The sequence below is a fragment of the Castor canadensis genome, chromosome 3, assembly GCF_047511655.1.
Source record: "Castor canadensis chromosome 3, mCasCan1.hap1v2, whole genome shotgun sequence".
NCBI lineage: Eukaryota > Metazoa > Chordata > Mammalia > Rodentia > Castoridae > Castor > Castor canadensis.
The window spans coordinates 34,063,817-34,089,674 of NC_133388.1; the positions used below are offsets into that span (position 1 = coordinate 34,063,817).

General features: G+C 46.8%; 1 protein-coding gene across 4 annotated transcripts in view; it reads left to right on the forward strand.

Annotated features, from left to right (window-relative positions):
* The window catches only part of Dpf3 (double PHD fingers 3), a 258,438-nt gene that overhangs the window by 158,490 nt on the left and 74,090 nt on the right, over nucleotides 1–25,858 (forward strand). For all 4 annotated transcript variants that reach the window (XR_012446106.1, XR_012446105.1, XM_074067621.1 and 1 more), the window contains exon 6: nucleotides 6,192–6,270. Coding sequence is in view for 2 of the 4 variants with exons in the window: in XM_074067621.1 (XP_073923722.1) it covers nucleotides 6,192–6,270 (79 nt within the window). In the remaining 2 variants the exon portion in view is untranslated. The remainder of the gene's footprint in view (nucleotides 1–6,191; nucleotides 6,271–25,858) is intronic.

A 25,858-nucleotide genomic window follows, 5' to 3' on the forward strand; every position in this document is an offset into this window, starting at 1 on the left:
GGAGCCCAGACTAGCTCTGAGTCCACCTGATGTTTGCCAAGCAGCAGCTAGTGACTCCATGTTGTACAGTGACCTGGTAGACAGGTCACTATGCTGGGAGATATGGAAGGACCCAGAGCATGTGGACGAGGCTCTCTGCACTGACTGCTTTACCCACAGCCTCTATTATGGTATATGTCCACAAGTGTTCCTTCCTATCACCTGGGAATTTGTTAGGGATAGAAGCACTCCCCCCACCCCAGTGGACTCGATTAGAGTCTGCATGTGCTCTGATGACACGTGGAGGCAATGAGGATTAAGACAATGATCACAGCAGGCTTTCCCTTATTTGAACCTCCACCCCATGAGTTCATGAGTTCAAATCCTAGCTCCAGCACTTACTATACCTTGGGTGAATTATGAAACCTCTGTGACCTGGGCCAAACTGTATAAGTGCTCTGGGCCTCAGTTCCTTTATTAGTAACTTGAGAATAACAACACACAGTCCATTTTGAGTACTTCTCTTTTTGATTTTGTTGGTGGTACTAGGACTTGCACTTGGGAACCCACACTTGCTAGACAGGTGCTCTACCACTTGAAGCATACACCGGGCATGAATACTTAAGGCTAGATATTTGTAGGAGAGAGTAAGCAAAGGGTTCAGATCTCAGAGTTTTGACAATGCATGGTCCCTGAGGGGTGAAGGAAGTTCAAACCCAAGAATTAATAATTGAGTCTGTGGTAACTTTAGCCTGAGAAATCAGCACTCTTTAAAATCATGAAATTCTTGGGACTCACCCATGTGAGTATTATCAACCAATTAATCAATCAGTATTTACTGATGTATTGTGGGGTAGCCCAGTGCTTCTCAAACTTCAATGTGCATATGAAGCCCCAGAGATTTTGGTAAAGTGCAAATTCTCATGCAGCAGGTCTGGGAGATGGGGGATGAGCTCCTTCCTGTGAATAAGCAACTTAGTTCTGCTGGGCTGAGAACCACACTTTCAATAGCAGGTATGTAGAGCAATGTTCTCTCTTTGGTTCTGGCCTTGGGAATTTCTTACATTCTTAAAATTATGAAAGTCCCTTGGAACTGTTGTTCTGGACTACATTATTGTCTAGTGATGTTTATTTCACCAATGATTTGCTTTGAAATTAAGACAGAAGAAAATTTAAACTTAAGAATACACAAATTGGGCATGATGGTACATGCCTATAATCTCAGCTACTCAGGAGGCAAAGCCAGAGAATTGAGAGTTCAAGGTCATTCTGGGCAAACCCTATCTCAAAAAAAAAATAATATAGATAAAAACAGACTGAAGCGTGGGTCAGTAACAAGCTCGAGACTCTGGGTTCGACTCCTAGTACTGCAAAAACAGAACAAACACAAGAAGACACAAGCTCAAAATGAAATTCACTATGAAAGCCCCATTACGCATCATAGCTCTGGAAAATGCCATTGTACACTTGTGAGAGAATGAGAGTGAAAAGGCAAAAAATAGTTTAGGGGCATTATGAAAATAATTTTGATACTGATCCCAGGCCTGCTATTTGAGAACAACTGGTTTAGAAGAATCAGCCCTTGGTTGGTGACTGTCCTAGTTCAGGGTCTTTTAGTTGTAGGAAACTCAATGGTTTAAGCAAAAATAAGAAGGATTTGAAAAGCTGCTGGGTCATTGCCCCAAACTTCAGTGATCTCTGAAGATCCAAACCATGGGAAGGGCAGGAAGGACTCAGGAGGGAAAGAGTAAGGAACACAGGCCACTTCTGGTCTCTACTTTTCCCTCCTAATGACTTGGCTTTCCTGAACCTCTGTGCACAGGGCCCCATTGCTCCTGAGTTTATGGGTCCCTACAGTTCAGGTGGCTTGTGTGACAGAAGTCACTGCTTTCCAATTCCAAGTCATTGGGGATAGAATCTGAATGTTCCAGCTTGAAGGTAGCATCTGATTGGCCCAGTGGTCAGTTGACTACTCCTGAGCAGCCAATCAGCTGTGGCCAGTGGGGTACCAATCATGGCTGCCATGGCCCCACTGCTCTGTGAAAGGAAAGTAGGCAGTTCTCAAGGACTCAAGATATGTTTCTTTTGGAGAGTCAGCTTCAGAGTTTTCTGTAACAGAGTCTGGAAACCCTGTGTCCTGCTGCTTCTACCGGATCTGTGACTGTAGACATGTCATGGATTCTCTCAGAACCTGTTTCTTCAAATGACAAATAAGAATAATAACACTATTGGCCTCACTTGTAGGGTTATTTATAGAATTACCTGAGCTAACTAACGTCCGTGCAGAGCTCAGTATATGCCCAGCACAGTGTTGAGGGTTAGGGTTTCATAATAATTTTTCAATGCTGTCTTTGTCTGCAAGACAAAAACCAAATTGAGAAGATGCTAAAATCTTTGATACAGTGAGAAGACAGCAGGCTTCTGACCATGCACTAACCAAAGGCAACAGGAATCCAGAGATGAGAGATCAACCCGAGGGGAAAATAATTTCTTGAGCACTTCCTGTGGTCTCAGTGCTGTCCCTGTGGTTTCACACCCTTAACTCCAGCCCTTTTGACAACTCAACTGCAGAGGCGTTGCTGTACCCATTTCATAAATGAGAAAACTTAAAGCTTAGAGAAGTAACTTGCCCAAGACCCATCACTGGTGCTGTGGTCTGGATATGGGTTGAGTGTCCTCCAAGACTTCATGTGCTGAACTGTAATCCCCACTGTCAGGTGTTGAGAGGGTGGAGACTTCATCTGACTATGGTGTGGAGAGGTGGTGCCTTTGGGGAATGCCTAGGATCAGATAAGGTCATCACGCAGCTTCCTTTATTGAATCCCAGAGAGTATATAAGAAGAGGGAGAGAAGCCTTGTGCTGGTGGCTCACTCCTATAATCCTAGCTGTCTGTGATTGGGAAGATTGAGGTTTGAAGCTAGTTCATGAATATAGTTCATGAGACCGCATTTCCAAAATAACCAGAGAAAAATGGATGTGGCTCAAGCAGTAGAGCTTCTGCTTTGCAAGCACGAAGCCCTGAGTTCAAAAAAGAAAAAAAGGAGAGACGTATACATCTCCGTCTCATGTCATGATGCTCTCTGCTGCCTGGGGATTTTGGCAGCAAGAATGCCATCACCAGATAAAGCCCTTAGGCCTTGCACTTCTAGAACCATGAGATGAAATGAACTTTTTTTTCTTATAAAACACCCACCACAGTTGTTTTCCTATAGTGACAAAAAACTAATACGACTAGAGTTTAAATGCATGTCTGTCAGACTTTAAAGCAATGATGTTTTCACTTACCATTGTGGCAAGAGGATGATTTTAGGAAGGGTGGAATGATTAGCAGGGTTGGAGAAGAGATTGGATGTGGATGGACAGTGGAGAGGCTGGCCATGACACTGGTCAATAAAAACAAAGATGTGGCCCGGAGTGGCTAAAGTGGTAGAGCACCTGCCTAGCAAGCGTCGGGCCCTGAGTTTAAGCCCCAGTGCCACAAAACAAAACCAAAACCAAAGACATGGACATAGCCTGAGCCTGGGATGTGGAAGAGGGTTGTGGGTGGCAATGAAAGAATGTGTGAATGAAGGAATGGCCCCAGGCTCCAGTTGTCTCAGTGGCTAGGCAGTCATTCAGGGTAGGTTGGGCTGGCAGGGTCAAGGTAGGACACTGGCTGGTCAGTTCCCTGAGCAGTTCAGGATCAGCTGAGCTCCGGCATAGAAAGGAATTGCAAAACCTGTTATGGCCTTTTAGGGGAGAGATAATTGCATTTGGATACAAAGAATGAAGAACACCAAAAATGATCCCCTCACTGCCTGCCTGATGGATTGATTCATTTCTTTGGCAATCAGTTAAGGGTTGCTTGTGGGGCTGGCTCTGTGCCTGATTCCAAGAATAGTGGTGACTTAAATCGATGAATCTCCACCTCACATGGGTTTGAAAATCCACAAGTAAACCAACACATATATAATTTGGTGCCAGCATTGTGATGAAACAAAGTAGGGTAGAGGAAAGAGAACAAAAAAAAAAAGACAGTATGAGTGGACATCCACTGGGCAGGGAGGGCCTTTTGGATGAGGCCATGATTGCTGTTTGCAGTTGGGGAAACTGAGGCACAGGGAGTGTGGGATCATGTACTCCAACTGGTCAGCCTTACAGCAGGGGAATGCAAGCTTGGCTTTCTGTGGGGCCGCCTCTTCCCCCTGGCAGTGCCCCCAAAGCTTGGCGCTTCAGCTCTACCCAGCTCTTCCTCTTCTCCCTTGAGCTGTTGCTGGTCTCCCACAGCCCCTCCCACATCTGCGGTGGCCTTGTCATTCTGCTTGACTTGCTTTCACTTGCTCAGAAGTAGCTGTGACAGGGCCGTGGGCTGCACACATCAAACTGTCCCTGGCTTCACTGTGGCGACGTGTGTGGGGGGGGGCAGGACAGGAAGGGTGAGCACTTTTGGCATCACAGACCCAACGCCTGTCAGCGCCCTGGGGTGATGGCCAGTGCCCATGGGTCGCTCTTGGTCAGCTCTGGGAGGAAGACTGCTGGCTGTCAATGTGTGGGAGATAGGGACAGGAGGGGATGGAATTTTGTCATTTGTTTTAGAGAGAGACAAGCTGAGGAGGTGGCAGAGGCAGTAGCTTGGCAAGTGGGGTTGGTTGTGAAGAGTGTGTGTTTTGAGATTGTGGGAGAGTACTGCAAATCTAGGATATTCCTCGGTGGGGTTTATGCACTTGTGTGTGTGTGTGTGCACACGCACTCGTGAATCCCAGGCCAGGTCCTAGAACAGCCCCATTTTCCCTCTACCCAGGCTGTTGGCTCTTCTTCTGTCCCCAAAGACCTTAGCTGGCCCTTTCTTTGGCTGGGAGTTGACTGGTACTCATCACCAAAGAATGACCCAGAGGAGGTAGGGTGCCACACACGTGACAGTGTGGGACTAACACAGGTTTAAAAATAAACCTTGTTGCCTTCCTGTAGCCACTGTCCTGGGGGGCAGAGCTGCCAGCAGCCGTAGGGGCTGGTCTCCATTATTTCTGAAGGTGAGTACATCCTTCCGTCCCTGCAAGTTAGCTGGCCCTTCATGGGAGATGCTCACAGGGTGGGGGTATGGAGTCCAGCCTTAGGACATCATCAGAGTTAAGGCTGTAGTCACTGGCTGGAAGTCCAAGGCCAACCACACAGAAAAGCCTCAGTTGAAGCCCACCCCTACTGAGAATTCCAAGCATGGAGGGGGAAGCGGGGCTCCCTTGTGCCTGTGGTTTTGCCTTGGCCCTGGATGCTAGGCCTGGCTGGCTCGTGGGACCCTTGTAGTGTGGGCATTATGGGCACAGGAGCCTGGGGTGACAACTGAAATTGTACTTCCTGCCCTTTAGGGCTTGATCCCAGTTCATTCACAAGCTGATTAGTGGAGGTATGCTGTGTTAGACTTTTTGTCAGTGTGGCAAAATATCTGACTTAAAGGAGGATTTATTTTGGCTCACAGTTTCAGAGATTTCAGTCTGTGGTCGGCTTGCTCCATTGCTGTGGGCCTGTGGTAAGGTAGCATCATGATAGCTAGAGTGTGTTAGAACAACGGGGTTCAGCTCATGGTGGTCAGGAAGCAGGGAGGGGCAGGAGGAAGGGGACAGGGAGAAGATATAACTTTCAAAGGCATTTGCCTCCCCACCCCCTTCCAGTGGCCTACTTCCTCCTGGCAGTCCCCAACTCCCAAAAGTTTCCACCACCTCCCAAAATAGTACCCCTCTCCCCACCGCTGGGCGTCAAGCCTTCGACACATGAGCCCTGGGGGACATTTCATATTCAAAGCATAACTTGGGCTTTTTTAGAAGTCAGACCGTCCTGTGTTCATGTTCTGATTCTGCACTTGTACCATCTCTGTGTCTGCTGCACCGTGTCGCAGAGGGAGCTCTTCCTCTATTGGCCATCACCCTTGGGTAAATTACTTCATCTCTCTGTTGCTTCAGTCCCCCATCTGTAAAACGGGGAGCATAGTGGTACTTTTATCTTGGAGCAGTTGTGAAGACTTAATGAGATGGTCCGGGTGAGTAGCTGTGTGATTTGGGGCAAGTTTCCTAACCTTTCTGGGCCTCTGTTTCCTTGGCTATGAAGTTGGTGTTGGTCCAAAAGCTGTGATGAAGATGGCGTGAGGAGACACAGGCGACCCTCTCAGGGCCTCACAGAGTGCGTGCTCAGAAGCCGAGTATCATAGTAACAAATGCCCTATACCCTTATGTTTCTCCAGGCTCGTGGTTCTGCAGGAGGCAGGAGGAGGCACGACGCCGCCTCTCAGGAAGACCATGACAAACCCTACGTCTGTGACAGTAAGTACAGCCTCCTCTGCCCCTGCTCCTGGCCCCTCCCATGCCTGTGCTTCCTTGGTTGCCTGCCCACCAACTCTTGGACCTCCCCAGACTTGTTTTTGTGCACCTCCACTACGGTCACCCACTCCTCTTGCTGCCGATCAGACTGGGCGTCTGTGCGTGAGCGCCATGTCTGTCGGGGGCCTCTTGCCTTGATGCTGTGATCTTTTGGATGATAGTTGCCTTCTTTGTGGCCTTCCTTGGGCTCTCTATCCTTCACTCTCTCCATCTCTTTTAAGATTCATCCCCTATTTCTTTCTTGATTTCAGAGACTTACGAACAAAAGCATAACTCAAAACCTTCTGACAAAGGTACTTGGCTCTTGTGGCTTTCTATTTGTTTCCCTTTAATTTCCTTTCTCTCTCTCTCCTGTCCTAGTAGGGCAAGTTATGAATCTCTGTATGGCGCTGATTTTCTTTAACAAATGGCCTTCCATCCATCTCCAGCCTTTCTTGCTTGCTTCAGAAACATGTTTTGGACAAGCAACAGCCTGGCTCCTGGGTTAGGGTCTGCAGACAGAGCCGGGGGGATCTGAGGGAGAGGAGTAGAGGCTTTCAGCTTGAAGTCAGCTGGAGACAGCAGTTTTGTCTCTTCTCACTTTCCGGGGCATGGGGCTGTGTGTTCAAAGTCCTTGTCATAGCTGTCTTCTCATCGTAGCAGGCACCCTCTGCTTATTTCATGCTGTGGGTGTCCCTCAAACCACACTCCTGATTATCTTCCCCGTCTTGTCCTCTGAGGTGGCAGAGCCTTGCTACAGGAGTGGCAAGGGGCTGTCATGAGAATGGCCGCAAAATAACTGAGGCAGGACCTGGCATGGGAGTCTCTCTGGACACCATCCGTCTTGCCAGGGTTTATGATCTCTGTGATGGCAGGGAGTCAGGGGAGAGTGGGCACAGGGAGTACTATGGGGGAGCACCTTTCCCCTCTCTCATCACTGGCATCTTTTGATTTCAAAATGTTCTGTGCCCGGTGGGGTGACAGCTGGTTGGTGAACATTTTGCAGAAGAACTCAAACTCCATGACCCCATTTGGCTGCTTAATACACCATGCAGATGACATTCCTGAGAAGACATCTGCAGGTAACCTCACTAACCTCAAGTGACTGTGTTCCAGGATGAGGAGAGAACAGGGCATGGGGAGGTTGCTGCCTCTTGGCAAAGCCAGGAGATGCCTAATTTGGCCTGGGTCTTGCTTCTGGATTGGATTCAGCTTTGTTCTAGCAAGCTAGTGCTTGGGAGACCGGTTGTGGGCTGTTCAGCCCCCACTGAACAGGTTTTCCAGCTGTGTCTGGTTGGAGCAGCCTGTCCATCAAGAATGCCAACAGCTGCTTTGGGACAGGGTGTTGTCATTCTAGCCCCCCTTTAAGAAGCTGTATTTTCATTACGTGATTTTCTGCTGTCATAGATAGTGAGATTAACTTTGCACTCTATCTCTGTATCTTTCATTGGATTCCAGCCAGTAATAGTCCCATATATTCCCAGACATACCCCATGTCCCCTTCGCTCTTGCCTTACTCACCTCTCCACTCTCCTCTTCCCGCCTTTGTCTCTTGACACCTGCCTCTGTGTTGTTGCTATGAAGCGTCCTTGGTGGGCAAGCTCCTGCCTGGCTCTCCTCTTCCTGCACAAAGGCTTGCACTGAGCCCTCTCCTCTAAAGCTTCGTTGGGGGCTCTTAGTGCCCTTTGCTGTTTCCTGATCCCCTCCCCACAAGCTATCTTCCTTCTCTGTTTACCCTGTAGGACTTGGGAGGCTGACATTGACTTTCTGGAAGTCTTGCAGCTGCTTTCTTGGCTCTGCTTGCACATGTGCTGCCTCACTCGGCAGAGCAAGGTCCACTGTAGTTGCCCTTCTCCATTCTGGCTCTCTTAGGACATTGTGTGGCAGCTCAGTGATTAATAGACTTTATTTTTATCTGGTGCCCTTCAGACATGTGATCCCTTGGGATAGAAATGACCTTTGGAGAGGTCATGAGCCCATCCCACCCCCCACCCCTGAACTAGGCAAAGAATGCTTTTAATAATCTCTAACACATCCTAAGTAGAGAGGTGTCTGGTCGCCCTTCTTGAATGTCCCCAGGGATGATTTTACCATGAGCTGCCCTTTTCCCATGATTCCAGCTGTGCGTTGAAATGATTGCTTCTCCCTAATAGGAGCTGGAAGTGTCCTCTCTGACAGGTCCCCTTGTCTTTTGTGCATCTGTGCCCAACAAATAGACACATTCAGCATTATTGTCTAACATCCCTTGTAGACTTGGTGGACCCAGGGTCTCATCTGTTATCTCTGTGCCATCCTGTTCCAATTCCCTTCAGGGTCTACATCTAAGCATAGCACTCCATTGCAAGTAGCAGCGAGGCTAAGTAGCTCAAAAACGACAGATGCTTTTCTTAGTTTGTTTTGTATACAGCTCTTAGCACAACCCACACCTGTAGAGAGTACCCTACTGCCCTGAGCAGTCAGTGCTCATCTGCCCCATGCCAGGGTCTCTCCAGGTGGTGTTCTTCTCTACTTCTGTATTTGATTACCTGGCCTTCCATAAATCACTGTGCATTTGGCCCTATGGAGTCTCAATAAACAGATATAATAATGTGTGACTTCAATATACAAGATTCAATAAAGGCAAATGTAAAAACAGTGCCCAGTAGTTAAATTTCATTCTCCACAGATTTGCAATCCCTGCCATTTTGGTATCATCTGTGGTTTGATTTGCATAATTCTCACTCCATCTTTTGAGTTATTTATGAAAACATTAGGTCACCTTGGACCCCAACACCTCTCTCCGGGTTTATAGGGAGTGGTAATTGCTATTTTTCAGATGCGATTGGGTTTAACCCTTCCTGGTTTGTGTTTCTGCATATGGTTGTCCTGTTGTGGTCCAAGCTTCCCTTTCATGATGGGTGTTGAAAATATCATCTTAGCTGATGGTTTCAGGTGATGATAGCTTGCTTCCTGCCTTTCACTCAGCTATTGAATTTATTCCATCTCAGAAATATTAAATCATCTGAATGTAACTTATTTTTTACGTAGTCTATGGTGTATATGTGAATGCTTCATTTTCCAGCAAGTAACCAGTGTCTCTTAATTATTTTGAAAGTTTACTCGGCTTAAAGAATAAAGTTCTGTTTCATTCTTCATGGTCTCTTGCCTACGGAAAAGTATTCATTGCCCACAAATAAAGCAGTTGCATGGGATTTTGGGAAAGACTATTGGTGTTTGTCAAAATGGGACCTGGACCACTTTCATAGGCATAACCTAATACTTATTAAAATGCAGATCCTAGGGCCTCACACCAGGCCTCCTGCATCGGGATCACAGGGAGTAGGCCTGGGGCCTGAATCTTCTGAGCCCTCTGGCATTTTTTTTTTTTTTTTTAATTTTTATATTTTGGCAGTACTGGGGATTGAACCCAGGGCCTTGCACTTGCTAGGTAAGCACTCTACCACTTGAGCCACACCCCAGTCCTTTTGCTTTTAGTTTGTTTTTCAAATAGGATCTTGTGCTTTTGTCCTGGCCTCCACCTCCCAAGTAGCTGAGATTATAGATGTGCACCACCATGTCTGGCCTCATGGCACTCTTACCTATGCTGGTGTTTGAGAATGACTGGTCCTCTTCATTCAAACTTGAAGGCTTCTGGCTTCTGACTGCTTAGCCTTTTTTATTGTTCCCTGCTCTTTTTGCTTGGAAGTTTGTTTTTTTTTTTTTTTTTTTTGGCTAGGTGAACACTTGAGCCATGTTGTTCCAGCCTTTTTTTGCCTTGGACTACGATCCTTCAGGTCTCTGCCTTCCGGGTAGCAGGGGTTATAGGGTTATAGATGTGAGCCCCTGTACCCGGCTTGCCTGGAAGTTCTTGAGGCCCCAGGATTCTCCAGGCAGATGGCACTGGCTTGCATTGCTGTCGGCCTCTGTAGAATCTTTTCTTGCTATCCTTTTCTACAGTGATAAAACTCAGGAGCCTTGTGTCAAACTCAGTAATGCGGTGCTTGATTTTAATTTACTTAGTAGCTTTCAGTCCTCACAGGATCACTAGCCCATTTTATAGGTGGAATGATTGCAGCACAGGCACGTGATTTGGGGCTCCTGGGGTGCTTTTGCAGTCATTTCAAGAGTTTTTCTTTCCTTTTGCTAACTGCTCCCAGCCCTGAATTGTTCTGTGAGCATCACGGGGCAGACTCCTGATGAGAGACCACTTTTTCACTTTCTTTGCTCAAGGAACATGATGGAAAAGAAGATGGTGCTGCTCGGAGAACATTCTGTCTCTAAGTGTTAGCCACTCGGAGGAGCAAAGGAAGCACCTGTGCTTTTGCTGGGCACAGTGAATGTGACTTGAGAAGTTTTTTTTCTCAGCTTTTTTCTGAATCACAGTGACAATTCCTGGTAATGGCAGCCCGCGCAGAGCACTGCGTCTAACATTTTACATGTATTTATGACATGAAGATCTGTCCACTATTGACGGATGACTTCTAGGTGTCACATTGGCTACTGGAGTCAGATAGTAATTAATAACTGAAGTGGAGTGGAATGGATTCTATGATTTCCAGCCTCTTTGATTTAAATCTATTAAAATCACTGCTCCCACCCCACAGTAGGGCCTTAGGTTGGATTAGTGACAAAAGGCAGGCAAATGTGACTGAGGTCCTCCTTGGAACCTGACTCACCTCTGAGTCACATCCGGTGTTCACATGTCAGGAGGGGTCCCCTCAGCTCTGACTTCCCATCAGTGGGATCTTGGGTCTCCAACACCTTGCCTGTGATGGAAACTGTGACTACACACAAGTGGTTTTCCTTCTAAAACCCCAGTGGGGGTGTCGCTGCATCCAGTGGAGCAATGTCAGAGTCAGGTCTGAGTTGCTTCCTGCTCTGAAATCTTGCTTCCTGGTGGAGGTGTGCTGGAGGGAGAAGGGTTTCAGGCTAAATCAGAGTCCAGTGGTTGTCTCGTCTTGGTTCTGCTCTCAGTGGCAAAGGTACTGCTTCCTCATTTGTCTACGACAGGGCAGCTGGTCTCTGGGGGGCTCTAGTCCTCCCTGATCAGCACCTGTTCCCCGTACTGCAGGCTCCTTTCCTCCCAGGCAACCATTCACAATGAGACTCTTCACCCAGGAGAACCAGCTGTCTCAAGGACAGGAAAAAAGAGGGGATTGGGGGACATCACAGACACTGTACCATGGGCCTAAGGAGCTGTGTGATGGGTGATTGACAGATGCGGCAGCCACACCCCGATCCCACAGCAGTCCCAGGAAATCCACTTGACATCACTCGGCCCCTTTCAAATGACTCTGGTTTCACCCAGACCCGAGCAACAGGGAGAATCGGACAACTATCACAATCTTATTAAAATGTTTTGGAGGGCATGAAGACCCACATTCTGTAAGGCTCATGTGCTCTGCTTCAAACCGCGGAGGAAAAGCCAATAAAGCGGCCTTCAGGCTCACTGCCCTTGTCACTGAAGGGAAGCCGGGCCCATCACTCAGCTGTCTCCGCTGTTGTCTTGCAGGTCCTTGGATGGAGCGATGTGGGGGAGGGCTGGGGAAGGCTTGTGCCCCCGAAACTTGATTTGTGGAGCAGGGCTAGTGGCATGGGATTGGTTCCTGGAGAGAGTACATTTGTTTCAGCAGCCTGGGCCCTTTAAATATGCAAATGCCATTGCATCCTGGACACTGGTCACATGTCTCTGCTGGGGTGGCCAGCAGCAGGGCTGGGAGGGACTCTGGTTTCTTTCTGCTCTACACCCTTGCACCTTCCTACCTCAGCTTCCTTTGCTTCTGCTTCCTGTCCTTAACCACCCTGTGCTCAACACTCTCCTCTTGCCCATTCCCCTCTGATCCTGCCACCAAAGCCAGCCTCTCCTGGCTGTGATCTGCGCCCTCTGCACTTTCTCATCTGTCAGGACCTTGTTCTCACTAGTTGTTATTTGATGCCAGCTTTGTGACAATTGCTACTAAGGTATGGATGACCCATACTAGGGAAGGTGTTTGTATTAACATTTGTAAAAGTTCTTTTTATTTTTGAGAAATAACTATTTTTCCCGTGGAAGTAGCGTTTGTTTATACAGAAGAAGCAGCAACTACACAAAAAGGGAAAGAGGGAAACCTGGGAAACAATGATCCATAATCTTAATCTTCAAAGATTAACATTTAGCAGCTCACATTGTGCTTTCTGTATACTTGCCGGGGTCCGTTCACCCCTTCCCCCGCGCTTTCCCACCCAACAGTATGTGGGGAATATCTTTCCGTGTCGATAATTCCATTTCTATGGCATCATTTTTTAGGACTACATAATATTTCCTGATGTGGACATGGCACAATTTGTGGCTGTGTCCCAATGTGTGCAGTCCATGCTGTGCTCATTAAATGTTTAGACAGTTTAAAATTTATTCACTATTAAATCACAACATTGCAGCTATTTCTTTGCATAATATTTTATTATCTGCTTGAAGCAAAGAGACTAGTGCCAGTCCTGGTGGGCACTAGTCCTGGTGGGGGAGTGTGGTGAGAGAACTGAGGAAGGAGGTGATGCAACTGACTGCGGAGTGAGGTGGTAGATGTCACACTGTGACTGTGCTGCTTGTTATCTGAGACTGAGATGATCCTTTGCTGCTGGGAGTTTGTTTCCTTGGGCATGGTGTGGGGACAGCCCCTAGTGGGGAAAGCGGACTGTGATAATGTCTACAGGAAGGTTTGCACATGGTTCCTGCTTAAGGAATGTTTCTCCCACTTTACCATTGCCTTATTTTTCTCTGATGTTCTTGGAAAGATGAGGCAGATGTCACACAAGGAGGCATTTCATTGGTCACACAGTGAGTGCTGTAGGGACAGGGGAGGAGTGACCAGGGTGACCTCTGGGTCATAGGATGCTTCCTTCAATGCCAGGAAGACCTCAGCTAGCAGATTCAACTGCTCAGTGATGCAGCGGTGTGGGGGTGGGAATGGAGCTATAGGTAATGGGCTTGGAATGGTCTGTGGGCCTCATCTGTATGAGCTGTTTCTCCCTCACAGAAGCACCATGCTTTGGTCAGCTCCATCTTACAGATAAGGAGACTAGGAAAAGAGGGGTTAACTCACTTTCCTAGGGTCATATAGTGAATAAATGGCAGAGCTGGGATTTGGTCCTAGGTATCTCCTTCCCTCCCCTTATCCCCTACAGTCACAGTCACTCACCTCTTTCTAGACTCTATGGGTACCATGTGAATACCTCCACTAGACTCCCTCATACTGTGCAGTAACAGTTTGTCTACTTGTCTGTCTTGTCAGGCTAGACTGTGAGCCTTCTGAAGGCAGGGATTACATCATAGGCCACTGGCACCCCAGCTCTAGCGGCTCCAGATCCGTTGATGAATGGCTGGAGAAGGGAACATGGGGTATCCATGCCAAAAGTAGGGATAGTCAGACTACCTTGGCCAAAGCTGTGTCTTTGGGTAGCAAGACTGGGGTGGGGGTGGGGCAGCGTGTCTGGAATAGGACGGGGATTGCCAGGACGCTAGGCTGAGTTGTTCAGAGGGTGGCTTCGTAGTTGGTGGTGAAGAGTGTCAACCCCAGAGACAGGTCTGGAAAGGTTAATCTGTAGGATTTGGTGGTCAAGGGAGAGAGCCTGAAGCCTAATGTCTGAGAGGAGCCTTTCCTGTCAGCCAGGAGAAGATGAGAAGTCAGGATGATGGTGACAGCAGGAACAGAATGGACAAGGCAAACAAGAAAGGCCTTAGGAAAGAAAAGTTCACAGAACCTGGCAGGTGGCAGACAGGAAGCAGGGGCCAAGAGAGAGGAAAGAGGGGATGGCAACCATGGCACCTGCCATCTTGGATTTGGGTCGTTGAGACATGAAGGGAGGCTTGACTGGTAATTTGAGGCAGTGATGAAACTTTGACATGTAAGTTTGTGGATATGTCAGGGAGGTCTATGGACTGAGGCTATTACCCTTATATGGGTGGCCGGGGCTACGTCAGTGAGGGTGATGAGTCTTATTAGATGACTTGGGACTCACAAATAAAGCCATATTTCTGCCAGTCACCCAGGTCTGGCAGGTACATAGAGATCTTGAGAGAGAGGACAGACAAAATTCCCAAATGGTGGGTCTGCCATGCCTGATGACATTTGAGTCTAGTTTTTGTCTTTTTTCTGGTTACCATCCTCCAAAATGTTGATGATGTATCATTCAAATTATTTTCATTGTAAGAGAGAAAAAGAATTCTATTTTACTCTTTCAAGTAATTAAAGACTTGCTAACATAGAACTCACTAGAATGAGGAGTCAAAGACACTTCCTTAAAAGGGATGATGGTTGGAAGAAGATGGTTCTGGGATCCGGAGCCCAGGATTCAAATCTTTGTTGTGTTGCTTCCTAGTCATGACTTTGAGCATATCACAAAACCTCTCTAAGCCTTGGTTTCTCTGTCAAGTGAGGACAATAGTATGAACCTTTAAGGGTTTCTAAGAGGGTAAATGAGACTTTATAAAAGCAGTTAGCTCACTGCCTGGTTCATAGACACTCTCAATAAATATTTATTGTCTTTATACCAAATCAAAAAAGGCACTTATTTAACACCTCAGCAGAGCCCCTGTTGGCATTCTGTGCACTAGCTGTTGGAGTTTTCAGGGTCTGGGAAAATGGCCTGAAAAAAAACGGAATTAGCAAAATAGCTAGCATTTGCCGCACACAGACTGTATGCCAGGCACCATACCATGCACTCCACCAGAATCACCTCACTTCTCTCAGTGCCCATGTGATGTATGGACTGTGACTATCTCCATTTTACAGACAAAGAGACTTGAGGCTTAGAGAGATGACACTTGCCCAAGGTCACATAGCATATTTGCTGACCCAGGAAGGGTGACCCAGGAGTTTGCTAGTACTCTGTTCCTCTGCCTCTTAGGAGGGTGGGTAAGAGTCCCACTAACATATTGAATGCGTTGGGGCTTCCTGCATTTCTCTGCTGGGGATCCAGAATCAAGTCCTATAGTACTTTGAAATGAAAGGCTGTTGCGTATCTCTGTTCTTCCTGTTATGAACTGGGAGCTACATTCATGTAGAATAAGTTCCTAAAATAAGCAGAATGCCCTCCTTTGATGAAGACGGGACTTACAGGTCCCCTGGAGCTTGAGAGATACTGGGTCTGGCTCACTCCTAAGATAAGGGTTAGTGCCAGCCTCAAGGAATGTGATCAAAAAAATCCGGATGTTATACCCTAGCGCTCCCCCAGTCCAGCCCCTCTGTTTCTATCCAGAAGAATTCAGTTTAAAATAAGAATCAAGGGTAGCCTAAAAGAAGAAATGACAGCATAGGAAGGCAGCTGCAGACCTTGCTTGGTGGGTGGGGAGATGGGCTGGGAGCCTGTATCAGTTTTCTGTCATAGTTGAGGGAATAATAGGTTCTGGAGGTTCATAGGCCTTCCAAGACGTAGAGAGAACAGAGCCATGAGGTGCTAGAATGGAAATGTCTTACAGATCATCTGAGCAACCGCCATATTTTACAGATGGGGAAACCAAGGCCAGGAAGACATGCAATTTGTGTAAGGGTGCATGACATTTTAATATCAGAGCTCAGGTCTTCACTCACTGGGTTGGTGTCTGGGCTTCAAGGACAGAGCCCTGAACTTGCCCACAAGGGGCATCTCATCACCTACACAGGGGCAGCAGAAGCATTGCAGGACCTGGATGAATCATGAAACCTTGACTTCTCTCACTTTGAGTTCTGTGGAGCCACACTGTTGGCTCTTGAGAAAAGCCTGGCCATTTAAATGATTCTAGGGATTGATGAGCCCTGGGCACACAGTCTGACCTGGTGGCTTTTGAGGTCTTTCCTGGTTTTTGTCCCAGTCTGAGTTTGTTTCTGAGAGTTACAGGACATTTCCTACTTTGAGCTGTCCCCTCATCCCCCCTTGGAGAAACTAACTGTAGGCTTTCGTCCACTCCCAGATAGTTCTGCAGGAGGAGAAGGGATGTCGGGAAGGTGTAGGATCCTCCAAACTTCTATGAAGCAGCCTGGTAGGGTGTGATTGTCCCCATAAAAATGGAATCTGTCAGGCCCTGCAGGACGTGGATTCCATTCAGAGGGGCTGAGTGGAGGAGAATTTGATGACAGGATGATTACAGAGGCTCACTCCAAGTAAAAGGGGAGTGGGAAGCCCTCCTCACCCCAGTTTCAAGGAGAAAGGCAAGGATATGTGGTTCACAAAGCCAGGGAGGGTCAGAGCCTCAGAGTTGGGAGCCTCTGCATAGGGCCCAGCACGGGCAGGATGCAAACCCCACTTTGTCTGTCTTCTCACTCTGTTTTGCCACTGCCTCCTTCTGGCCGAACTCTACCAGAAGCATTGGAGGGCACCCTAGGCACTGGGGATAGGTGGGGGACAGGGGTGACAATCTTTCAGTCATATGCTTCAAAGGTGAACAGACCTGGATTTAAGTCTTGGCTCTGCTATTTAGGGAGTTGCTTAAACTTTCTTAGACTCAGTTTCCCCATCTGTAAAATGAGGTCCATGCTTCATTAGCTGTGGTGAGACTGTGTGTGGGATGAAGGTCTGCCTGATTGTCTGAGGGTGTGCTGCCTGCTGATCTGTGTCACAGTTGAGGGAGTCAAGCTGCAGAGAGAAGGGGGTGGTGTCCTCAGGTTTGCATGTCAGTGCCACGGGCAAAGCAGGGAATGAGATGCGGCTGGTGGCTCCCCAGGCCCAGGCTTTGTCTCTTGGACGCTCATCTGTAATTGCTTTCAGTCGCAGCTTTCAGTCTCTGGGAACCACTGGCGCAGATACCCACTGTGTCCTCCAAGTTGGGCTGATGAAAATGTACCAGAGTCATTAAGTTATCAGTAGGGAAGGCGGCCGCTTCTCCCCGGCAGGAAGGATTCTGCTGTCTGTGCAGCAGGCTTTGTTCACACAAACTGCCCGAGGCCCCCTCCTCCTCTGCCTGCTCCCCACCTTGCCCCAGACAAGGGGTGCATGGGGTAGGACTAGGCGGGCAGGGGCGTGCTGGAAATATTCTGGGGCAATATTGCAGGCATGCGGAACTCCAGCCAGGAGGTCTTGAGTGGAGAAGCCAGCTCTGGATAGGGATGTGGGCAAATGCTATTTCTGTAGCTTGACAGATGGATCCGCCCCGGGGGACAGAGAGAGAGGGAGGCAAGCTGGACCTCCCTTATTGTCACAGCCACTGCTCTCCATGCGCACCGTGCCAGGAACACAAAATCCAGGTGCTCGCCTGCCAAGGTGAAAGAAAGGAGCTTAGGCTGTGCACAGGCAGTGCTGACTGGTCCCAGGAGTGATGGCTTCAGAGGTGTGTGATGCAAAGGATTGTGCCCTGGGGAAGGAGTTTGGAGTGGGGAACATGGGGGCCTGGCTTTCTCTGCATGCTTCAGCAGTCTTGGGGCTCAGTCTGATTCCGCATGACAGATATTTCCAGAGTGAGACTGCTGACATGATAAAGGGATAGCAGATGGCTCCAATACTTTATTTTCAGAATGCTTTTTACCCACCTTTTTTTTCCTTGCTACACTACCACCCCAGACTTCAGAGGGGAAATGACTAGATAACCCCGCTTTGGGGTTTATTTTCTTTGCTGAGCACCTTTGATGGCAGTGGTGATGATGACAGCTGACGATGGCTGAGACTTACCGTGAGCTGAGTCCTGTTTTAAATCATTCTCTCATGGCATTCTCACTACGATCAGTAGGCTGAATACAATAAGCCCTGTATTCCAGAGAGGACATGTAGACACAGAGATACATAGGTAGTCAGCGGGAAAGTCAAATTTGAACCCAGCCCATTAGATGGGGCCATGTACCCACTGTAGAACCTGCTTCTCCAAGGGTGGGGTTGGCCAGAAGCATGGCGGAACAGTTGGTCACACTGGAGTAATGATTGCTGAGTGGCTCGCCATTTTAGGTTACTTAACGTGGGAATTCCACTCCCAATTCAGGGTTGTTTGGGACTTCTTGGGTTTATCTTGGTGGCTCTCCTGCTGTCAGTTGGAGTAACTTACCACCAGATCTACACTCCCAGCCACAACAGATTTCCAGGGCCAGCTACATGATTTGTGGGGTCCAGTGCAAAATGAAAACAGGGACCCTTTTTTTTTTTTCATTTTTCTTTTATTATTCATATGTGCATACAAGGCTTGGTTCATTTCTCCCGCCTGCCCCCACCCCCTCCCTTACCACCCACTCCGCCCCCTCCCTCTCCCCCCCCAATACCCAGCAGAAACTATTTTGCCCTTATTTCTAATTTTGTTGTAGAGAGAGTATAAGCAATAATAGGAAGGAACAAGGGTTTTTGCTGGTTGAGATAAGGATAGCTATACAGGGCATTGACTCACATTGATTTCCTGTGCGTGGGTGTTACCTTCTAGGTTAATTCTTTTTGATCTAACCTTTTCTCTAGTACCTGTTCCCCTTTTCCTATTGGCCTCAGTTGCTTTAAGGTATCTGCTTTAGTTTCTCTGCGTTAAGGGCAACAAATGCTAGCTAGTTTTTTAGGTGTCTTACCTATCCTCACCCCTCCCTTGTGTGCTCTCGCTTTTATCATGTGCTCAAAGTCCAATCCCCTTGTTGTGTTTGCCCTTGATCTAATGTCCACATATGAGGGAGAACATACGATTTTTGGTTTTTTGAGCCAGGCTAACCTCACTCAGAATGATGTTCTCCAATTCCATCCATTTACCAGCGAATGATAACATTTCGTTCTTCTTCATGGCTGCATAAAATTCCATTGTGTATAGATACCACATTTTCTTAATCCATTCGTCAGTGGTGGGGCATCTTGGCTGTTTCCATAACTTGGCTATTGTGAATAGTGCCGCAATAAACATGGATGTGCAGGTGCCTCTGGAGTAACAGTCTTTTGGGTATATCCCCAAGAGTGGTATTGCTGGATCAAATGGTAGATCGATGTCCAGCTTTTTAAGTAGCCTCCAAATTTTTTTCCAGAGTGGTTGTACTAGTCTACATTCCCACCAACAGTGTAAGAGGGTTCCTTTTTCCCCGCATCCTCGCCAACACCCGTTGTTGGTGGTGTTGCTGATGACGGCTATTCTAACAGGGGTGAGGTGGAATCTTAGTGTGGTTTTAATTTGCATTTCCTTTATTGCTAGAGATGGTGAGCATTTTTTCATGTGTTTTCCGGCCATTTGAATTTCTTCTTTTGAGAAAGTTCTGTTTAGTTCACTTGCCCATTTCTTTATTGGTTCATTAGTTTTGGGAGAATTTAGTTTTTTAAGTTCCCTGTATATTCTGGTTATCAGTCCTTTGTCTGATGTATAGTTGGCAAATATTTTCTCCCACTCTGTGGGTGTTCTCTTCAGTTTAGAGACCATTTCTTTTGATGAACAGAAGCTTTTTAGTTTTATGAGGTCCCATTTATCTATGCTATCTCTTAGTTGCTGTGCTGCTGGGGTTTCATTGAGAAAGTTCTTACCTATACCTACTAACTCCAGAGTATTTCCTACTCTTTCTTGTATCAACTTAAGAGTTTGTGGTCTGATATTAAGATCCTTGATCCATTTTGAGTTAATCTTGGTATAGGGTGATATACATGGATCTAGTTTCAGTTTTTTGCAGACTGCTAACCAGTTTTCCCAGCAGTTTTTGTTGAAGAGGCTGCTATTTCTCCATCGTATATTTTTAGCTCCTTTGTCAAAGATAAGTTGCTTATAGTTGTGTGGCTTCATATCTGGATCCTCTATTCTGTTCCACTGGTCTTCATGTCAAACAGGGACCCTTGATACATATCAAGCATTTCAAGATGGCATCCATTTCAAGATGGAGGCAGGTCTGAATGCCCAGGTCACATGCCCATGGAGCAGAAGCTGGCCTCCAGGGTTTGGAGTGAAGGATGATAGGGTTAAATATAGGAGGTGAAACAGTGCAGGCATTTCTAGTTTTTCCAAGCCAGCCAAAGCAGGATTTTCAAAGCATTTCTCGCCATCAAGACATAGTAGTCTGGGTTGGGTGCCAGTGGCTCATGCCTGTAATCCTAGCTGCTTGCGAGGCTGAGATTGAAAGGGTCACAGTTCAAGACCAACCCTGGAAAATATTTTGTGAGACCCCCATCTCAAAAGTAACCAGAGCAGAGCAAAATGGACTAGAGATGTGGTTCATGCAGTAAAGCATCTGTAAGCATGCCCTAAGTTCAAACCCCAGTTGTACCAAACAAACAAACAAACATCAACATGTAGCAATCTGATCTGATGCAATTCAACCAAAAAAATCGTGGAAGTCTCAGTCCTCTCCCTTGACCCTATAATGAAGCCATTCAAAGGTCTAGTCTTGGGGTTAGAAACTTTGTTTTGGGGTCAGCATCTGATCCATTAACTCCAGTCTCTCCTTTCTCACCCTGCCTTTCAAACTGTCTTCCTTCCTGCTGCCTCCCTTCACCTTATGACACATTCACAGATCCACCCCAGGAAAGCCCAAGTACTACCCACTCTCCCCTGTCCCAAGGGGTCCCTCCGTCCACCAGCTGCCCTTTTCCTTTTTCCATAGCCAGGCTGGCAGGAGCGATTTCTGGGCTCCATTGCACTTCCTTTTTCCCATAAGTGTACTAGCCCTGTGGTCTTGTCTTGTCCTCCATGAGGTCATGGATACCCATCTCATCGAGGCGACCTCCTAGTTGGAACATGCAGTGGTCTCTTTGTCCCCATCCCTCTTGGTCCTTCTTAGACATCTCACACCATTGTGTCTCTGGGACCAAGTCTACTTGTCTTTAAGATGGGGATTTAGGTTGCTGGGTGTTTGCTTAACACACTTGGAAGAATCCTGGCATATGGCGGCCACTCAGTAATTGGGGGGCAGAGCTGTGACTGCTAGCACCATTGTTGTTGTTGTCCAAAACCTTCCTCCTTTGGCTTATGTTGCTCACTTTTATGTCTTTCTTAGCAAATCACAAAAAGAATCCATTTCTCTTTGTCCAGTAGTCTAAGATACTGGTTTCTTCCACGTTCTGCTCTATGACCACCCTCTTCCTTGACTCAACTTTCCATACCCATAACTTCCAGTGCCACCCTGCCAACTCCCTAGTCCACATCTCTTTCTCAAACTCTGGGAGACTAAAGGCAACACTGGACTGAACTCACTTCCTTTGTCAAATCTGTTTTTTTTAACCCCTGCATCCTTCTAGTCAGTCACCCAAATCAGGGACCTGGGCATCTTCCTTGATTTCCTTAGCTGACATCAAATACCTGTCATAAGTTGTGCCCTGAGCTGGTCACTGGGGATGTAATGTGTGTGGACACACAGGGCCTGCCTTGCTTGCTGTTGGTGGAAGAGATCTGTATTGAAGGATCAGTCCTGGGAAAGTAGAAACCCAGGTCCTGATTTTGATTGTAAAGTCTTCCCTGGGAAAGGATTTTGAAACTTAGATCCAAAGGATGATTAGGTGTTCATTAGGCAAACTGGGGATGGGAGACATGCTAGGTAGAGGGAAGACCATGTATGAAGGCTCTGGCATGGGGAGAAAACTGTTTAAGAAATTAAAAGGCCAGATGGCAGGAAGGAGGAAGGACCTGCTGACAGATGAGGCCAGGCTAGTCTTTCCTGGCTCTTCCCAGCTTTCTTACACACACGCACACACATCCCGTTTCCACCAGATCCTCTCTCTTTAACTCCTCTCCACTCAGCAGTTCTTGTTGTTGCACCCATAGGTGATGAAAATAGCCTTCAAATTTGCCTTCTGCCCTGTCATTTTATGCAGTATTCTAACATGTGAGTCTGATGAAGTTGGTTCTCTTGGTATAATTCTCCCAGGCCCCCATTTTCTCTCTTGTTAGCCTCCCTCACACCCGCCTCAACCTTTCCTTTGCTCCATCTCTCTGGAACTTCTTGAAGCCCCCACTGTGGTGCTGGGTAGATGTGCTCTGAGGCCTGGCATGCCCTGGATTCCTTGGTCCATTGCTGAAGTCTTGCTCACCTCACACACCGCAGCTCAGGGCCTCCTTCTCTGGCAAACTGTATCTCCCAGCTCAAGCCATCTGCTGCCAGCTACTCTTGTGTCTCCTCTTGGCCCCACCTGCTCCTACAGCCACATCTCCTTCCCTTTCTTTGCTTACTGGTGAGTTTCCTCAGTGAGACTGTGACTCCTTGAGGGAGGAATCTGGGGCTTGTTTATCTTTGTCCTTCTGGTGTCACAGGCCTGGGCATATGTTAGGTGTTTAATAAACATTTTGTTGAACATCTAGTGATGAGGAAATGACATTGTTCAAGAGGGCAGCCAAAGATGAAGCGCCGTCCTGAGGACTTTCATAAAGGAGTCTGGTTTCCAGGACCTCCCTGTTCTGTCTGGTTCTGGATCTTCTAATGACCAATCACAAGTCTCAAGCTGAGTCCACTGTTTCTCCTGTTAAACCACCCTTCCCACCACCAGGAGGGCAGGTGGATACAGGGTGGGTGGAGTCAGGCATACTTAGATTCAGTCTTCTCAAACTTTGGGGTACATCAAAGTCACCCATATCCCCTGGTTTAAGCCACACATGGCTAGGTCCCACCCTCAGGGCTTCTGATTCAGCAGGTCTGTGTGGAGCCTGAGAATTTGCTTCTGTAACAAGTTCCAAGGTGATATTGATGCTACTGGTCTAGGGATTACACTTTGAGAATCTCTGTTCTTGCAAAAGGATTTGCTCCAAAAATTATTGCTCCCTATGGTGTTGGGGAAGAAGATAGAGGGAATTTTTTGCTTGGGTTTGACTTTGTAGGTTTTAAGAGCCATTAGTATGAGATTAACGTGGATGGATGGATCAGTTACTACAAGCTCACCTCCACCCCGCTACTTGCCTTTCCTACAAGGTGTTTCTGTTTCATTCATCACCCACTCAATACATAGGCTTTTTAGTAGGTGCATGGCAACAGATGAGTGGAGTTGTTGATGTCAACATGAAAACAATACAAAACTGTCTGGAAGGAAGGCCTTCCAGGAGAGATGCCTGCTTTGAGGATGAGATGCCCATCCTGAAGTTGTCCCCAAACAGGTTTCTAGAGCGTTAGTGGGAAAAGACAACTGGATAGATGGTTAGGTAGGCCAAGTGACCAGTAAGACCTTGAGTTTCTGTGACTAGGGAAAATAGTGATGATTGGCATAAGAAATGGCACAAATGAAATGCTATGGAGTTTATAATGGGCAGATCTGCAGAGGCAGCTGAGTCTCCTTGTGTAAATACTGTATATATTACTACCTTTAAGAGACATGTGTTTCTCATCAGCAGTATGCTTGGTGACTAAATGGGTTTATATGCAATGGCCTCATCTTTTGCTGCTTATTGACCTCAGATCATTTAAAAGGTTAAATGGAAAAAGCCACAAGCAGGCCCAGAGTGTACCTCAGGGGCCTCTTTGGGTACACTTCCTGAGTCACATGGAACTGAGATACATGGCACCATCTTATTCTATGTCTTGCAATATTTATGTGTGTGTGTGTGTGTGAGAGAGAGGGAGAGAGAGAGAGAGCTTGAATTTGACTTAGTTGCTAGGTTACCAACTCATCTTACCTTTTGAAGGAAGCCCAACCAATTGCCAGATTCTGTAGTATGAAGCAAGATGCAAAGTTCCTCTTTCAGAGTGACAAACAAAACTGATGTCCCTTGCCCCTCACTTACCATTTATTGAGTATCTGTTATGTGCTGGATACCTTGTGTATGTGCCTTACACATACTACTTACAATCTTTTTAACCATCCTTCAAGGTAAGTATTATTACCCTCATTTTCAGAGAAAAGGCACAGAAACCTTACATGTCTTGTCCAATTTCACATAACAAAACTCTTCAGTTTATTTTTGGAAGTTGACGTCGTCATACACGTAAATCATAAAACTGAAACCTGATAACAATAGTCCAAAAATTATAGATCTATGTCAAGTCCTAGTACAGGTGCAATATAGCAAATGGAATGCAGCAGTATATCAAATGAATAATATCCTCTGACCAAATGGAGTGCATTTTAGGAATGCAAGAATGGTTCAATAATAGGAAATCAACATAATTCACCATATCCGTAAACTAAAGGAGATGCTTAAAGGGCAGTTGGTAAAATTTTCCTATGATAAAATTTTAAAATAGGAATGAGACCTACTTAAATTTAATAAATTTAAATAAAGGTAATGAGACCTACTTAAATTTAATAAACTTAATAAAGGTAATTTTAATTACCTACAATATTCTAAATGGTAGAATATTACATCTAACTTCTTTAAAATAGGAAATGCTTGAATTTGCTATGTAGAAATATTGTCCTGGTGATTTCAAAATGAATTAGGCTAACATAAAATAGTTCATCTAAGTACAGGAAAGAAGAGATGATGCTATCTATTTTGGCCAATGGTTGTTTTCAAAACAAAACAAGAATCTGGTGGGAAAAGACACCCTATGAGAAGTTGTAAGGGTATTGAGTAAAGTGGCGTGGCAGCTCTTCTCCATAGGGTGAGGTCACATGGCCATTGAAGCTGGGCACCTGGAACTGGAATTTGAACCCAGGTCTGATGTTGGATTTAAGCATTTGTGCTCACTGGCACATGCCATTAATGTCAATACCAGTAGAAGGGAGCTCGCCACCCTCGATCCCCTGCAGAACCCGTCTGACTTTCTCTGCTGAGTTGGGGTAGGATAAGACTGGACAGTTGGGATCACATCATTTTTGTGAAGACCTGAGGCTTCTGCTACCTGCAATCCCATCTCCCAGAAGCTGAGATTTGGGCTGAGTGTGGGGGACCTGTGGGGTGATGGTCTGGCCTTAGGTCATTTAGCCAGCTTTCTGCTCCCCAGGTCCCGAGCAGCCAGCTGATGGAGCTGCCCTCTTTCTTCTTGGCTCCAAGAAGCCATATCCATATTACCTTTGTGTCAAGTTGTCTCAGCTGAGTGGTAGTACTTGTGAGAACACCTTTCAAGATTTGAAGTGTCAAAGTTGCCTGGGGTGCTGAGATCACAAGCTCTTGGTTGGCATATCTGCCAAGGATGCCTTTGCTTAATGGTTTTCATGGTGGAAGTAGAACATGTATTTCTGGGACAAAACACTGGGTGATGAATCAAAAATATCCATATGAAACTTTCCTACTTCATACAGAGTCAACCATGGGGCAGTGGTAAGAGCACTGTAGAGGAATCCAGCAGACCTGGATTCTGGTGGCTCTGCCACAACTGCTGTGTGTCCCAGGCAAGTCACTTAGTGTTGCTGGATCTCATGTGCCTCTTTGGTGTCCTGAGATGTTGGACTGGATGAGCTCCTGGTACCCTTTGTATTCAAAGTTATGGTGATAGTCCCCCTCACCATCTGCCCTGCACAGTTCTAATCCTTTTTGTGGGGGCCAATAAGGTAAGTACTATTATTCGGTTTGTCTGAAGTCCCTGAGGCAGAGTGGTTAAGTGACTTGCCAGGTTCTCACAGCTAGGGGGCAGTAGAGTGCATACACAGCCCTTAACCTCTGTGCTCACCTTTTCCGGCTTTTCTTTACACAGGTCATGTTGTCATAGTGGTGCTGGTCCTGTCGTGGGCAGGAAGGGGTGTTGGAGATGGGAGGCACTTTTCAAGGGAAGTCTGCCTCTGGGGTGGATGGCTGGGGGGGTCTCTGCCTTGGAGACGAGGAGAAGTTACTGAC